At 40.0% G+C, this 15,984-nt stretch overlaps 1 protein-coding gene across 3 annotated transcripts in view; it reads right to left on the minus strand.

Annotated features, from left to right (window-relative positions):
• STARD9 (StAR related lipid transfer domain containing 9) overlaps positions 1-15,984 on the minus strand; it is a 118,480-nt gene that overhangs the window by 9,833 nt on the left and 92,663 nt on the right. For all 3 annotated transcript variants that reach the window (XM_075030628.1, XM_075030627.1, XM_075030629.1), the window contains 2 exons: positions 12,841-13,324; positions 728-11,953 (listed from right to left, as the gene is read on the minus strand). In XM_075030628.1, coding sequence (XP_074886729.1) covers positions 728-11,953; positions 12,841-13,324 — 11,710 coding nt within the window. The remainder of the gene's footprint in view (positions 1-727; positions 11,954-12,840; positions 13,325-15,984) is intronic.

Raw genomic sequence — 15,984 nt, forward strand, 5'->3', positions numbered from 1 at the left:
GTAGCTTCGTAATGTAAAATTTATAGGAATCTGATACCATACACTCGCCTTGCAAACACCCGTTTGGCCACATGCTGACAGATGATGCAGAAATTCTAAAACTTCACTGCTTTTATAACAGCAGGAAATGCATGAGGGACTTGGTTACTGCTTGTAATGGCCGAGAGGCAAACTGAGGACAGAGACTAATGTAACTACTGAAGTTTTTTAGTCACAACAGCTTCCTGAATTGAGTTCTATAATCCAATCACAAGAATCTAGGATCTTGATTTTTTCATAATTTATTTTGTATATTTATGGGGTTTTAAAATTTGGTTTTGTGTATTCACACAGCAGCATTTATTCACAGAAGCATGAATGAGATATTCCCATAAATAGGATGTATCATTTATTTTCGTATTGCAATAAATCAATGAAATATATTCCCATGATCACCAGGTACACATGATCACTCTCATAGCTGCTAGAAGTTTTAGGAGTGGGGTGACACTGGATTTGAATTACACCGAATCTTACGCTTTTCCCTATTTTCTTGAAGTAACCCCAAAATTTTGTCTTAAATGCATTTCTTAACTGTATATAAAATAAGCTTAATACTATATCTCTTCACATGTAGTTCACTCTGTGTGACTAAGTGATTAAGTGCTCATTACAAAATGTTATTTATGCTGCATGAAGCGTACATGAAGTGTGTTCAAAATACTTAACACTACTTTAAGTAATTTACCTTTCATAAAGTTGCTGCTTCACTGGAATTGCCGCCAGGTCATCTGCAGTTCCGCTCTGAAGGACCCTCAGCAGGGCGTCCGTCTCCCCAATGCCGTAGTTGAGCTTTGCTTCAGTCAGTTCCACAGTGAGGGGATGCTGATGCAGATCCAGGTGAATGCCAGACATGATCTGAGCGCGCTCTCTCTGAAGCCTCTCGATCTCTCTGCTCCTGCTGTCACAAAGCTGCGATTTCCCTTCCATCTCTGTTGATTGCGTGCTTCTAGGTTTCTTTTCTGCCTGACTTCGTAAATCAGTCACACTGCCACTCAAGCTGAGTAACGAAGGAGGAGGGCTGCCCTTAACACCGCACCAGTTGCTAAATTTATTGTGTATGGGTAAGTCACGGAGACTGTAGCTCCGAGGCCTGTAAGGCTTTGCAAAAGTAGTATTTTTATCGAGAGGAATTTCAGTGTCACATTCACTTTCAGTGACAGAATCTGTATTGTCATCTTGGAAGGAAGTTTGCACATTGCTCACCTCAGAGAGTGCAGGGGGGCAGCTGTTTTCATTTTTCCAGAAGAAATCGTGAAATTGTAGAGAAGATGCTTCTACCAGAGGTTCTGAGGACACACCAGCATTTGTCTTCCTTGAACAAGTGGCACTAATTTTTTGATTAAAAAGTAAGTCAGCATTTGGAGGCGAGTAGTTATGAATCAAAGCAGTATCAGAATTACCAACATATTTTTCATGTCCAATTCCAGCTGAAGAACTTCCTCCTCCCCTCGTGACATACATACAACGAAGTGAACGTGCCAGTGGACTGCAGTCTCTGAGATCACCTGTTAAAACTTCCCTGTGGCCCGACACCTCCAACATACTACTAGAGTGATACAGTCGTTTTGCGCAAAAGGTAGTGTGGGCGTCAACCATGAGTCTATGCTGTTGTTCCAAGTCTTTTGAACTATCCTGTCCTAAAAGCTCTTTGGCTGCTTTCTTATCGGAGAAACTTCCAGATTTCTTTCTTATGGCCTTACGTTCTCTAGAAGCGCTAGATTCACTGTCTGTTTCTGTCTGTGAAAAATTGTCCACATGAGGTTGCATGCTGGGCTGTGGGCCTGCCCTCTGCTTTCTCTGGTTGTGAAGGGGACTCAAAACATCACCAGAATATCCAAGAGGTTCCTTAATAGGGCAGATGGACTTGCTGAAAGCAGTCTGGCTTCTGGGACTAGCACTGAGCGTAAGAATAGGGGAAGAAGCCCTGTCGACTAGCAGGGTGTTTTTGTAACAAAATTTTCTTTCTGCTGGAACCTCGAGTTCACTGACACTTTTTTTATCCTGAGCGTAAGATGCTGAAGATTGAGAGGTGCTATTAGTAGGGCTGCTAACTACAGTGCATGAAGAACCACCTTGCCCTGAACTCAGCGAAGACGATGTGACAGGTGAAACCCTGGTGCTAGCAAAAGCAACGTTCTGCGGTACATTTAATGATGTTTTCTGAAAATCTAAGATAGGAGTGGACGTTCTGGGTAAGAGAGGCAGATGCATAAAGGAGTCTTCCAAAATGCTGTCAAGACTGTCATGGAAGTCAGGATTGCCCAGATTTCTCATCCCTGTTTGTTCTTGTGTTCTTTCTTCAAGGAAGGGTGTTTCCTCTTTCCTTTTGGGAATCTTGCCGGCTGCATCTGCACCCATTCCTTTCCAATCAACATTTACTGCCTGAGCTGCCCTCAGTTCATTTTCCATTTTTGCCTCCACTTGTTTTTCTTCATGTTTGCTTTGAGGTTCTTCCAAAATCTCAGTTTGAGTGCCTACATCTGCTGTAGTCTGAGTGTAGCTATCTGATCTAGTAGCCTTTACAGCCTCTTCAGTTCCTCTTTGGTTCATTTTGGCATTCTGCTCATTATCTAGAATAGTCTGTTGGGAGAGGTTTCCCAACAGCTGAGAAGTGTTCTGAAGAAGCTGCGACAGATGCATGGACAGGTTCTGCATGCTTGTCCAAGAAGAAGGTTGTTGAAATAAATCTCTGTTTGTTTCCTGTTTTCTTGCAGAAATATCCGTATAGCTTCTCTGATGTCTTCTCTGCCTTTTATACCTTCCTGTAGTTGCTGTTTGTGTTCCCTGCTCGCGTGTAATCCCTGGTAGTTTTTTGGAAGACCTTTCAGACTCGGAAGGATATAATAGTACAATTTCATCAACCTGCACTGCGGAGTTACCAGGTTGTGCAGAAGGATTCTCAAATTCAGCAGTGTTATTTTCCGGATTAGTTTTCAATGTTTCACTGGATACGTTGCTGTACTGCTTGGTACTGTCATTTGAGTATGCAGATTGAAAGTCTTGTCTGACATTGTCCCATCCTTGAAGACCTTCAATGCTGCTTAAAGTGCTCGATAAAACTTTTGCTGTAGCATATGAACTGAGATGAGAATGAAAAGGAGAATTTTGAGAATTCAATCCATTGTCTACACTGGAACATCTCATAACTTTGCAATTTTCCAGGTTTAAAGGAATTTGATTGCAAGAGACATCACTTGCACTTCCAAAAACATACTGTTTCCAACCAACCTTGCACAATCCATCTTTTTGCCATGGATGAATATATGGGTTGATATCACTTGAACTAAAATGCATTGTATCTTTATTGTCTGGCAAAAATAAATCTGTTTCTGTCTGGTATCCAGCTTCTTCAACTTTCCCTTCACTACACTGAGCTACAGAACTAGTCTTTGAATGGACATTTGCTTCTGCATCCGCAGAACTGTGAGCTGTGTGCAGCAAGGATGATGGAGATTGACTAGTACAGTCTTTTAAAGACTGGATGCTTTGGGTTCTTGCTGCAAAATTTTGTAAATTTGGGGGATCACAGTTTGCAAGCTTCTTAGTTTGTGCCATTCTTTGCTGAAATCTGGGTTTAGATTTAACCTGTAGAAAGTTCTTTGATTCCTGCTTTGAAAATCTTTCAATTCCATAAAGATCATCTTCAGTTGGTGATGGAGGCTCTACACTCATATTTAAATCTTGTAGTGATTTAGATGCAGAATATAACAAAGGATCTGCCTTAGATGAAGATTCCAAAGTATATTCTGTATCAGAGAAGACAGCAATAGCTGGGGCTGATAGTCTGTGACTTTGTAAATAAGGTCTCTGTTCACTTTGTTTACAGCTCTGTGTATTCTGTGTAGTAGAATATGATCTTTTGCTCCTGAGTTGCACCAATTTGGATTCTTGAGGAGGCAAATCATGGTTTTCTGGTAAAAACTTTACAGAGGTACTTTCATTATTCATTACAGAAAACTTCAGTCTTTCTGATCTCAGAGTCTTATTCCTCATTATAGCGTCTCCTGTTGTTGAACAATTGTCTGCATCAGCATCATGAGCAGGGCTATCAACGCTTGAACCTGTATTATTTTTGCAAAGTAAAATCTCTGTTCTACCATCTGTATTTGTTCTGTCTGGCAGCTGTTCTATCTGTTCACCTGTAGGCACATACTGACAATTATCTTGCAGATCTGCAGGGTTTTTTTCAAAACCCAGGACACTGTGATATAGTCGTCTGGGATCAGTGCTTCTGCTGTATGTGGGATATGTTGGACTAAATGAATTGCAGGTGTGTTCAGGATCCACATCAACATCTCCTGGATACAGATTTTCCAACAGTGTAACTTCTGAGCCTGCTAATTCATTTGCAGAATTTGAGGATACATTAGTTTGCTTTTCAACAGGTTCTCTACTTAATGTTTTTCTCTGCTCTGTCTTCACTGCAAAATGTTCAGTCCCAGTATCTGAATGCAGTTCTTCCTCATTTCTGTTCAGTTGTTTTCTCCTTTGTCCCTCTTTAACAAGAATTGCCCTTCCAGTATCCCAGAAACGTAATGATGGTAATAAAAGAGAATTATCATTTAGTACTTTCTCTATGTGTTCTGTGCAAACTTCTTGTGGTGGAACTTTACCCCAGTGGTGCTGATCAACTTTTATATCATTGTCAAATATTTTACACTTACTTCCATATACAGGTTCCCTATCTGCAGCAGAATTTTTATATGAAGTAGAGTCTGTGTCTGATACTGGACAATGCCTGTTTTCTTTTGCAAGAGAAAGTAAAATACTTCCTGAAGCACATACCGGCTCATCGACTACCACGGCCTTATCAGACTGAGTGTCTTGTATTTGCAAAACAGCAAATGGAGAATGTTTCAATACACTTGTATGTGAAATATTGTATGTGCTAGTTTCACCATGGCCTATATCTGCAGTTAAAGAAGATTCTGAAAATGGTGTTAAGGATGGGTGATTGACACTTGCAAATGCTTGGAGAAAATCTCCTTTTACAGAGCACACATCTGCAGAACTGGAGGACACCTGCTTAGTCAAAAAAGTGTCTTGAAGTGAGTCCTCAAGCTGACTCAATATTAGAGATTTTGACTCATCAAGTAAACAAGAAGTGTCAAAAGCACTGAAGTTCTTGGAGCTTTGAAATGGTGTATCAGTTGGAGGATCTTCTACAAAGTAGGACGGAAGAGACTTTGATTCTTTACTGCCAGTCTGTCCTCGGCTCTCAAAAGTAAGCGAGCCTGATTCTGGTACAGTCACACTAGAAGTGTTACTGTAGTGTTCTGAGTACTCAGGTATTTTATTTTCTTTTATGTCATTGCAACTCTGGAAAGAACCTTGAATTATTTTCTCCTTTTGATCTGTTTCTGCAACTTTTTCAGGGAGTTTATTATTCTGAGCATATGTGGCCTCTGCAACTGCAGAATTATTTTTCCTTTCATCTCCTTTTTGAGAAGCATCAGGAAAAGTTACAGATACAGTTAAATCAGCTGATTCACTTTCAAAGTATTTTGTTTCTTCAGAGAGAACAGCATCATTTTTACCTTTGTCTCCATTGCTGTCAATCAAAACATCTGCAGGTGATGCTGGACGATTCAGGAGACCAGGAGAACTTTCAGAAGTGCCTGAGTTCCTATTATAATTTAGAAACTCTGTACTATAATGTGGATTTTCCCATGGAGACTTGTTCAGGCCTTCTGAAAGGGTTAAAGTGTTCTCAGAAACAGTGCTGCTCAGTTGGTCTATGCAGCACTCTTCAGAAGTCCCATGTCCCTGATTTTCTCTGGGCTCATGCTGATATCCAGCTACACCAGGAAACTTTGCGTTTTCATTTTTACTGTTTGTTGTAGTATAGCTTCTGCTTAAAAATTTCTCCTTCTCATCATGCTGTGATAAACTCCCTGAGTGAAGTACTTTCTGAGTTGTATTAATATCATGAAACATTTTTTGCGAAGAGATTTCTAGTAAAGAATGCTTTTTTCCACCCCCTATATCTTCCATCACTTCTCTCTCTGAAGAAGAAATCAGGTCTGAATTATCCAAGAGCAATGAATCAGGCACAATGGCACCCTTTTCCTCTTGAGCTGTATCTTCTATGGAATTAAGGCAGTCTTCTGATAGTTTATTAACCATTAAATCCACACTGCATTCTTCATGAGCGTTGTTAACATCCTGAATTATATCTTCAGAAGAACCTAATTTTTCCAAGGAAAGTGAGCTTCCTTTGGCCCCTTGCTGAAGTACAACAGTTTCAGACTCAGGACCGCCTGCACTGTAGGGAGTGGGAGAGCTCTTCTCATTGGCAGGTTGCCCAGATACGGCATAATCAGGTGCATTGTTAAACACAAAGGATTCTTCCTCCTGTCTGTCCTGTGTGGTCCTGCTTTGCAGAAAAGCTACATTCTTACTTTGCATTTTATCAGAAAGGTATTTTTCTTCTCCCATTTTGTTGACTGTAACAGGTGTGCTGACACAGACCTCACTCTCCATTAATGTTTCATAGTAAGGCAGAACAGCTCCAGTTCCAACACTATTGTTAGATGGTTTTGTATGTCCTTTCAATGCAGTGGGAACATCTTGAACAAGATGGGAATCATCGCTTACGCCAAGATATAAAAGGTGATTTACAGACTGGCATGGGGAGTCTTTAAGTGAAACTTTTTGAATTTTTTCAGTAGACTTCAGTGTTGCTGGTGGATTTTGTTGCTTGCTGCTATCTTCATTATTTCTAGAAAAGCTGGTAGACACCCACTGGCTTTCTCGTAAGAATTCATTTAATCTGCTGTCATCATGTGTCACTTGGCAGCTGTCTTTGTTTTCAGGGAATAGATCATTCAGGTTTTGTAAAATGATCAGTTCTACCTCCTCTGTGTTTTCTACAAACATCTCCTTTTCTTTGGCTGTTTTGGCCATTTGTACTAGATTAATCAAATGCACTTTCTCCTCCTCAGCTCTGGAGCCTGCTGGATCCAACTCACAAATATCAGGTCTTTTTCTAACAACACTGACATTCAAGTTTTCTGAAGTGCCATGCTCAGGATATCGCATAGAGCAACTCATATACGTATGGCTGTCCTCTTTAATATGGAGGCTTTTAAATTCTTGTTCAATTCTATATTGGTCAATACCTGTACTATCATCAACTGAATATTCACATGCATCGATATCTTTCATGACTGCCTTTCTTGTATCTGTAACAGAGTCCACTGAGCCACCATCTGCACTCATTTCAGTAGGATCGTGATATCTTGAATCATCTAATAGTATATTCTGTTCTAGTCCTGAAGCTGTCAGGTATCTTTCAGGGATCTTAAACTGATTTAAAATTTCCTCTTTGTCATCTCTGTCACAATATATCTGATGTAGAGCTGGAGGCTCTTCAGTAAATAAAACATTTTCATCTGAGCGTATGACTTCTTGCCTCGTAATAATCAGCCCCTCAGTGTTTGTCATGATAATTTGTTCTTCAGTCTCAGTCACTTCACATTCATTAACCTTGTCTTCCTGGGGCAAATAGTTTTGTACACAATGTTCAATTAAATTGCTAGAATTTACTTGTCCTTCATTTTCAGGTTTTGCTAAAATATTTCCTTGCCTACTTGCGATTAGTACCGTTGCAGCTATGTCCTCTGTATTAAACACATTTTCTATTGTTCTGTTCATCTGTAAAAGCCCCTCACAAGTATCAAGGAAGCCTGAAGTATTCTGAGTAGTATCTGTTGTGTGGGAACACACAGCTGAAGGAGTGGTTTTGGGAGCAACAGAAAACTCTGGTGAATAAACACCTATTTCTATTTTCTCACTTTTTTCTTTTTGGCAAGAGCTGCTTGTTTCAAGTCGGCTGCCAGAATGCATGACTGCTTTTGATTCCTGAGTATGTTCTACCCCAGGGCTGGCTACCTGCAGTTCATCTTTCTCCACCTTTTCATGCGTCAGGCACAGATTCGTATAAAACTCACACTGAACTTCACAAGCTACAATATCAATAGGTTTCTTTGGATTCTGAGAGAGACTAATGCCTTTAAAATCCTCTCCACTCCTATCTTCAGTTACGCTTTGGACTTTGGCTCCTGGGTAATCAGGTAAACTTTCAATCTGTCTGGATTTAATTTCCAATGCACTTTTTTCTAAGTTGATTGCACTACTGATTAATTTTGTTATTTCTTCATCAGTGTTTCCTTTTGTATTCTGACAAGGAACCATAGGTTCTTCTAGATGGGATTCTGGGTTTCTTAAAAACTTGGATTCTTTATTTATATACAGACTCTCCTCTTGAGAAACAGTAGCTGATGTATTTGTGCTGTATTCAAATACTCTTCCCGACTCTGAGTCTACATCATCTTCAACAAGCAAGATATCCTCCCGGCAATCACTTTCCAAAAAGGCTTCTTTCTCTTCTCTTGATTCAAGCAAAGATTTTTTCTGTGTTTCTGTTTCCAAGAGAATGGTTGCATCAAATTCCACAGAAATGTCAGTCGTCTCATGCGTACTGTTTTTCTGCCCTATTGCTTTTGAAGAGCATGTTGTGCAAAGGCAGCCAGAACATACATCAGAACAGCTTCCTGTGGCACTGACTTCTGCAGTGAGATTAGATGTAGCATCGCAATCTCCTTTCACTATTGTGGCATGCTCCAATAGTTTATCATAATTTTCAGTCTCAGATGCACTTTGAAAAAGATTAGCTTTTGTTGAGGCTTTGTAAAATATGCTTGAATTGGATTCTGGGAGAAAATCATTTGTACTCTCACAAATAGCAGCAGGGAAAGACTCAGTGTCTTTCCCATTTACATTCACTATGAGATAACTTACTTCATTTACAACTAAGCTTTCATATTTGGGTGAAAATTCTTTCTGAACTACAGCCTGAGAATTCAAGACATTATGCTCTTTGCTTTCACCGCTTTCTTCTCTTATATTATCAATGCACAATGTAGAATTTTCTGAAATTTGTTGGGATAAGCAACTTGCCCGACTGTCTGCTAGAGCGCATTCATGGGAATAATTTTTTGAAACAGGTTTGCTTTTGAATTCATAATGATTCAGTGAAGACAAGTCTTCATCCTTTGGTTTGTATTCTTCACTGTCTTTGAATGAAGGCACCTCTGGCACAATCTCTGCCAAGCTATCTGTGCTAGTTTCCATACAGATAATCTCTTTTTGAGACATCTCTATTGGTGTCGCAGATTGGTCGTAACTTGTGCTGTGAGCAACAACTAAAGGGTTACATCGATATGTTGTCTTCTGTGAGGAAAAATCTGCCTCTGTTGTTACTTCTTCTGCAGATATTTGTTCATAATCTGTTTCTTGCATTGTTTCCAAATTACTCTCCCCAGAGCTGAGGAGACCTACTGTAACAGCTGACTCTGCTCTTTGCCCAGCCAATGTCTGAAGCTCGTAACTGCTTACGAGAGAGCAGTTCTTATTTGTTAAGTCACTGAGAAAGAAACCTTTATCACAACACGTTGGTATTTCCCTTCTTGGAAAAAGCTGCCTGTGGTTTCCAAATTGGACTTGTTTTACTGCGGATGTCTGTCTTGAGGTCATATTATGAGCAAGTCCTGTAGCAGGTTCAGCAGCAGATGCACTTCTGCTGCCTGAATCTGTCATTCTTGATTTTGTCATCAAGTCACTGTAGTCATCATCGAAGTCATCTTTTTCAAAAGTTCTGAAGAAATCATCTTCTAAAGCTCTATCTACACAGCCATTTCTCTGCTCCAAAATGTGCATAGGCAACACAGAAATAAAAGGTGTTTTTTTCAGATTGTGACCTTTTGGCAGCTCTGGATGAGTTGTGGGGAGAGAATCCTCCTCTTTCCTAGATACCAGTGACAAGCAGTCTGTGGTGGATGTGCTTTCCAAACAGCTGAATGTTTGTGTGCATTCAGTAGTAGACCTATAAGTAGATAATTCATTCAGTCGTTCTTGTTCAGGATGATTTGACCTTGAATGTTCATAATAATCATGCTTTGCTGAAACAGGAACAAAGGAGGAGCTTGGTCCTACTGAGCTAACAAATGAGGACGTTACATCTTGAGATTCCAAGGAGGAATTTTCATTAGAGTTTGTCCATCCCTTAAGAATCTTATTTAATGATCCACTCTCAGAAACTCTGCTTGCAGTTGTTGTTGTTTCAGGTAAAGGTACTTCTGATGTGTCAGAGGAGAAAACTGTGTTTATTTCATTTATACGATGTGATAAATGAGTAATACTGTGTATCTGCTTAGAGCCAGAAACAAAAGAAACTTCAGCAGCTGACTGCTTTAGATCATCTTTCTTCAGCCAAAGCTCTGGTTTGCTCAAAGAGCACGGTTGAGCTTCTTGAAATTCCAAATTTTCATGGGAAGAAGGTGCTGTTATTCTGGGGCTGCTGATGTCAACCTTTGAGTCACACGAAGACCAAGCATCAGTAGTAAGCAAAGGATTTCCACTTGTGTAATACAGTCTTCTATCAAGAGACCTTTCCTGTTCTACAAAGGAGACTTTTGTCTCCTTCAGCAACTGCTTGCAAGCATTACTGGAAGCAGGCTGTGGTTTAGTGTCCAAATAAAAGGAACTGCTCAGCTTCAGATCATAATTTGTCCCTTCTGTATCTCTGTCGCAGGTCTTGGACTCATGGTCTTCCTCAGTCTGTATAGCTGGTGATCTAGGAGTTTGTAACTTCCAAAAAATCTCTGCTGGCACTTCATCAGATGAGTCAGATTTGGATTCTTCTACTGGATCTTCTGCTGGCATCTCTTCTCCATCAGCTAAGCTGTCCAGAGAAAAACTTCTTTCAGGCCTTCCCAGTCTCCTACGAGATGCATATGATGTCACCAAAGATGAAATATGGTGATCAGTTCTGCTTTTGTAAAGCTTAACTGGCTCATGGTGGGCCTTTGACTTGTGAAATCGGCTTTTATTTTGCTTTTTGGCTTTATTTTCCTTTTCTACCAGAGAGTCTTGTGACATTTGACTGTCATCACTCTCAGAATCTTCTGGATTGGCAGGACATTTATTTCTCTCAAAATCTTCTTGTTTCAGTTTCTCTGTGAAAGCTTTTGCATAAGCACAGCAGAGAGAATCTACAGAATAGGAACTGTCAGTATCAGAAATCTCATTTTCATCATCTTCTTGCCAGTTCCCCAGCACATCTGTGGCTGTTTTGGACACTCCAGCACTTAGCATCTCAGCACTGTGCCACTTTTTTTCAACGTAAGAGAGTGGTGCCTGTGTGTTCATTTTAGTGAGATTTCCTACTGATGTTGCCACCATCAGAAATTCTTGCTGTTCCACTGATGATTTCTCATGACTTGGGAAGGCTGAGTTCTTGGCTGCTTGGTTTAGATGCACTGATGGTGGGTTTCCATACACTGTTTTCTTCATTTCCTTAGGAAAGTTTTCTGGAGAAGACCTGTGGCCTTTTCCATTGATATCCATTCGAGTCTTCTTATTGGATACCTGAGCTCTATTTTGTTCTAGATTGCTACTTGCAGGCTGACTTAAATCTCTTAGCACCTTTGCTTTTGTCATTCTTGTCCCTGTAATAAAGGTTTCAGGCTCATCTTTGTCCTTAAAAAGATCAGGAGAGGAGCCTTTAGAGGTGTGGTTTTGAGATCCAGCTTGCCCTGGGTTGTCATCCAACCTTTCAATTTTTCGATCATTTTTATTGATATAAGCCATGATAGCTGAATCATTAGAGTCTTTTTCTGCTCCTTTTTTTTTTCCAAATGAAGATGTTCTTTGTTTTTCAATTAGCTGCCTCTGGACTGAAAAGGAGATTCCTTCTTCATCATTAAGGTCATCACTCCCAGAAACGTCTTTACCTCTTTTGTAAAGATATTCCACAGATGACAACCTCCCTGTTGTACTGCCTTCGCAGCATTGATCAATATTTGGTGAGGTAGATAACTTTGAGACAGTGTCCCTCTTCAACAAACAGCTGTGGAAATAAAGAAGAAATAAAGCCCAATCATTGCTTGAATAACGTACTTAACACTTCCACATCAGTAACGTCTTGTAGTTAGGAATAACAACACATGAAGCAACAATCTTAATGCCTTTCAAAAGCAAATTCTAGCGGAGAACAAAAAAAAAAAAAAAAAAAAAAAAAAAAAAAAAAAAAAAAAAATTCTGTCAGTAACCATACAGTCCCCCAGATATCCTGAAATATGTTCTGCAGCACAAATGAATAGCTCGATGCTATGTGGTATAGCTTGGTATTTAGTCTCTGTAGGCTCAGGTAGCTGCAAACATTAGTTAAAAATAAAGGATGGTTCTAAGTCACAGAAATCCAGTTAGGTATTTCCTGCCTTCAGGACCATGCTGTGATAAGACACCCTAGCACCCCAACTTTTTAGCATTGCATAGAGGTATTTATTTTGAGAAAGGCTGGCCAACTTAAAAGTCCAATCCAGAGTCACCTCAATGATACAAATATTCTGAAGGAAGAGTTTGACCCTAACCAAGATAAAATGATGCAGAAATTAGTATTTACCAACAGTTTGAACAAGATAAGAACAAGAGCTAAGCCAGTTCTGAAAAGCATTCACAAAGAGGTAAAAAGTACAGAAAGGCTTGAGAGAGGAATGTAAAAACCAGTGCGAAAGACCATGTCAAAGAGCTAAGCAGAGAATGCACTGTACAGATCCAAGGAAAAAGGACAAACAGCTGCAGTGTGACATACAATATAGTAAGTTCACTGATATTGCAAGTTTGGGGATTATTTCAGTACATTGAAAGGCATTCTGGATTATACATGGCCACTGAAAATTCAAAATTAATTTAAATTCAAGGTAAGTGCAGAGGAATTGGCAGATGTTAACTTACCTGGGTACATGGGGCAGATGTGGGTTATAGAACGAATGCTGCCTGTGCTGCAAGGAACTCGAACCCAGTGACTTCCTTCTCTTTTGCAATTGTTGATCCAAAGAGGACAGTACAGCAGTATTTTCATTTAGGACTTGGGATTGTTTCACACACTCTTCATTGAGCCAGCAGCTAGCTTCCAGATGCTCTAGGTTTTGCTTGGCTTCCAGTAACTTCTGCTTCTTGACTATCCTTTCTAGCTGGAATTTGACCTTTTTCCGTCTTATGTTTCTTTCTGCCTTTTTTAAGGAGTATTTTCGCAAGAGCTCCAGCTGCACCAGCCTCTTCTTGTTCTGCTGTAGCAGGGAAGGGCAGATTTCTAGCCCAATGGTACTCTGCACCTCAGCCTCTGCGTACAGCCTAGACTCTGTTTGCACTGCAAACTCCCTCTGCTGCTGCTGAAGGGCAGCCAGTCGTTTATTCTCATTTATAAGCCACTGCTGGTCTGTAAACAAAACAATGATTGAAAGAAAGTAAAAATCATAGGAAAAACATTGTTCGTTGCTATCTTGTTTCTTAATTTAATCAGCCTTGAGTGCTCATTTGAGAACAGAATTTCTATGCATGTAGAAAAGAGTCTTGACAAACCATTTAGAGAAAAATTCATCATTGCTGCACTTTATTGATAACAGGAAGCCTTTCCATTGGGATAAGGACTTGGGTAACAACTGCAAGATGTAAGCAGGGGCTTGGCTAATATAGCTAAGGAGACTGGTGGATAAGACCTTGTTTGTAAGCAAAAAGTAGAACACATTTCAATTTCTCAAAGATTACACTCAAATGTCACCTCAATTTAAAATACAGTGGAAGCATTAAAAGGCCTGAGTTCAATTCTGTGCACTTTTCAGACATAGGATATATATTCACAGTAGTGAAGTATGACTTCATTAGTTTTTTACTGTGAAATGTGCTACTGCTTCTGCTATAATTATTCTGAAGTCACATGTTAAGCTTAGGGAATGAATGTATGTGCACTGAGAGCAGAGTTAACAAGGGAACTAGAAGAGGAAGTTGTACAGAGCTGAACAGAATCTGTGTATTAATGCAGCAAATGGAATTTCATGCACACACTGATGAGCCTTTGGCTAATAAATTCCTACATTTCGAGTGAAAAAATAAGCACTTGTGCAATCTTAAAATGTTACTGACTTCTCATCACAGCATTTGAGTGTTTCACACTATTGTAAAAAAAACAAACAACATTTCTCTTTGTGCCTTTTGCTCCTATCCTTTCTTCCTTAACTTTACTGAATGAACAAAACCCACCTGCAAACTATTTTCTCTGACTTGCCTCGGCATGCTGAACATGAGGGAGCCCAGTCATGCTAAGGAACTTTGTTTACCACAGGAAATGGCAATTTTTGTGCTTGCCCTTATCGGTGGCAAGTTCAGTAAGCCTGAAGGCTAGACCTCTCTGCGCTCCAGTCGGGATGTGCCTCATTTGTGGGGGCAGCTGCAGCTGCCAGCTACCAGTCCTGTGGAGGGGCATGCAACCTTCAAAGTAGGTTGAAGACAAGGCTCAAGGAAGCCACCATAGAGGTACCTGCTGGACAGTTCTGCCACCCTCTCTAAACCCATCAGATGGAAACTTCCCAAGCAATGCAAACCCTGTGCACCACCTGGCTGAGGTAGAGCAACAACCACAAATTTACTGCCTGTTGCAACTACAGCTGCTCCAATAAGCACTTGCCAAAACAGCCTGATGGGAGCCTGCAAATCTTATACACAAGCACTTTAGCATGTAATGTACTTGAAATAAATCAAATACACTCATGGCAAGGACGCAGGTGAAGCCAACACAACCTTTAGCTATCAGGACAAACATAATGCAAAAAACCCAAGCTTGTACCACCAGCTAATGCATATTTTTCATAAAATCACCACTCTACTCCACAAAGACAGTTAGCTTCTCTGCTTTTGTTAATGTCCCCTCATATTTCATAAATGCTAAATATGCTTACAAACTGATTAACCTAATTTGGTAATAAAATAAGTTACCTCTGCTTACACACTTAGTCTTCTCTAAATATTTAGAACCTGATCTTTACAGTCAGTGGGGAAACAGTAGAGAACACAGAACACCAGGTTGATTTGTTTTTAACCCTGGATGCAAGACTATTTTATTCCATGCAGGGGACGTGCTTAGAGGTCTTTCAGAGTGCACTGGCTTCAATCTGAGCTATGATGAACTGTAACAGTCAAAAGAAGGGGTTATTGAGATCACCACTACCAAATTGCATCTGATTGCTTGGACATGTTCTGTTAACAAAGCAGAGTTTGTTCATTTTTATGCTGCTATAAAAATACACATATTCAGCTGCACAAAGCAAACAAAAAAAATATCCTTAAGTGAAAAAGCAATGTAAAATCACAGGCAAGGTTCCTTGGCAAGTAGAGCATTTCTCAAAGGACCAAAGCTTTTCAAAGCACTCTGTCTTACTAGCAGCAACATTTTTTTGGCTGGGCTTACCTTCAATCCGCAGTCCTTTACTGAATCAGCAACCTCTTGTTGTTTATTCAGGGGGTTAGGAATTAAGAGTTATTTAAGTCTGATGTGATGAATGAGGGCTGCCTGCAGCTCTGCACACCTGAGCTGCAAGAGAGGAATTTTGGGCTGTGGAAATTTCCCTAATGTAAGAAATCATTAGTCCATAGGGATTGTCAGCATCACTTGCTTGGTGACTACTGATCTTGTTAAACATACTTCATGAGTGATCCCTACTACAATGAGTCTCCTGTCCCGTTTATGTTGGCAGCTCTGCACACAGAACATGCACAGAAGTAGGAATTCTAAATCTATGGTTACTCTACAGATAAAAGGGATGCATTTTAGTTGTTATTTTAGTTAATTTTTCTTAATAACATTTTAAACTTTCTCATACAAAGCTTTTTTCTCAATTCTTTATTTCCAGATCTGTCCTCTTTAGCATGTTTCTAGCAAGCAGATTTAGCAGATAAGTTTCCCTGCAACAGAGCTGCAAACTCCAAGATGCTAATTAATCTCTGCTCACAAACTTGCCTCTGTCATGAGCCGAGACACAGAGGGTGCAGAAAAGGTGGAGAACTTTGGTGGGTTGCCAAGTGAAGAATTGTATTTGGCTGGCA

The sequence above is a fragment of the Buteo buteo genome, chromosome 6, assembly GCF_964188355.1.
Source record: "Buteo buteo chromosome 6, bButBut1.hap1.1, whole genome shotgun sequence".
NCBI classification, from domain to species: Eukaryota; Metazoa; Chordata; class Aves; order Accipitriformes; family Accipitridae; genus Buteo; species Buteo buteo.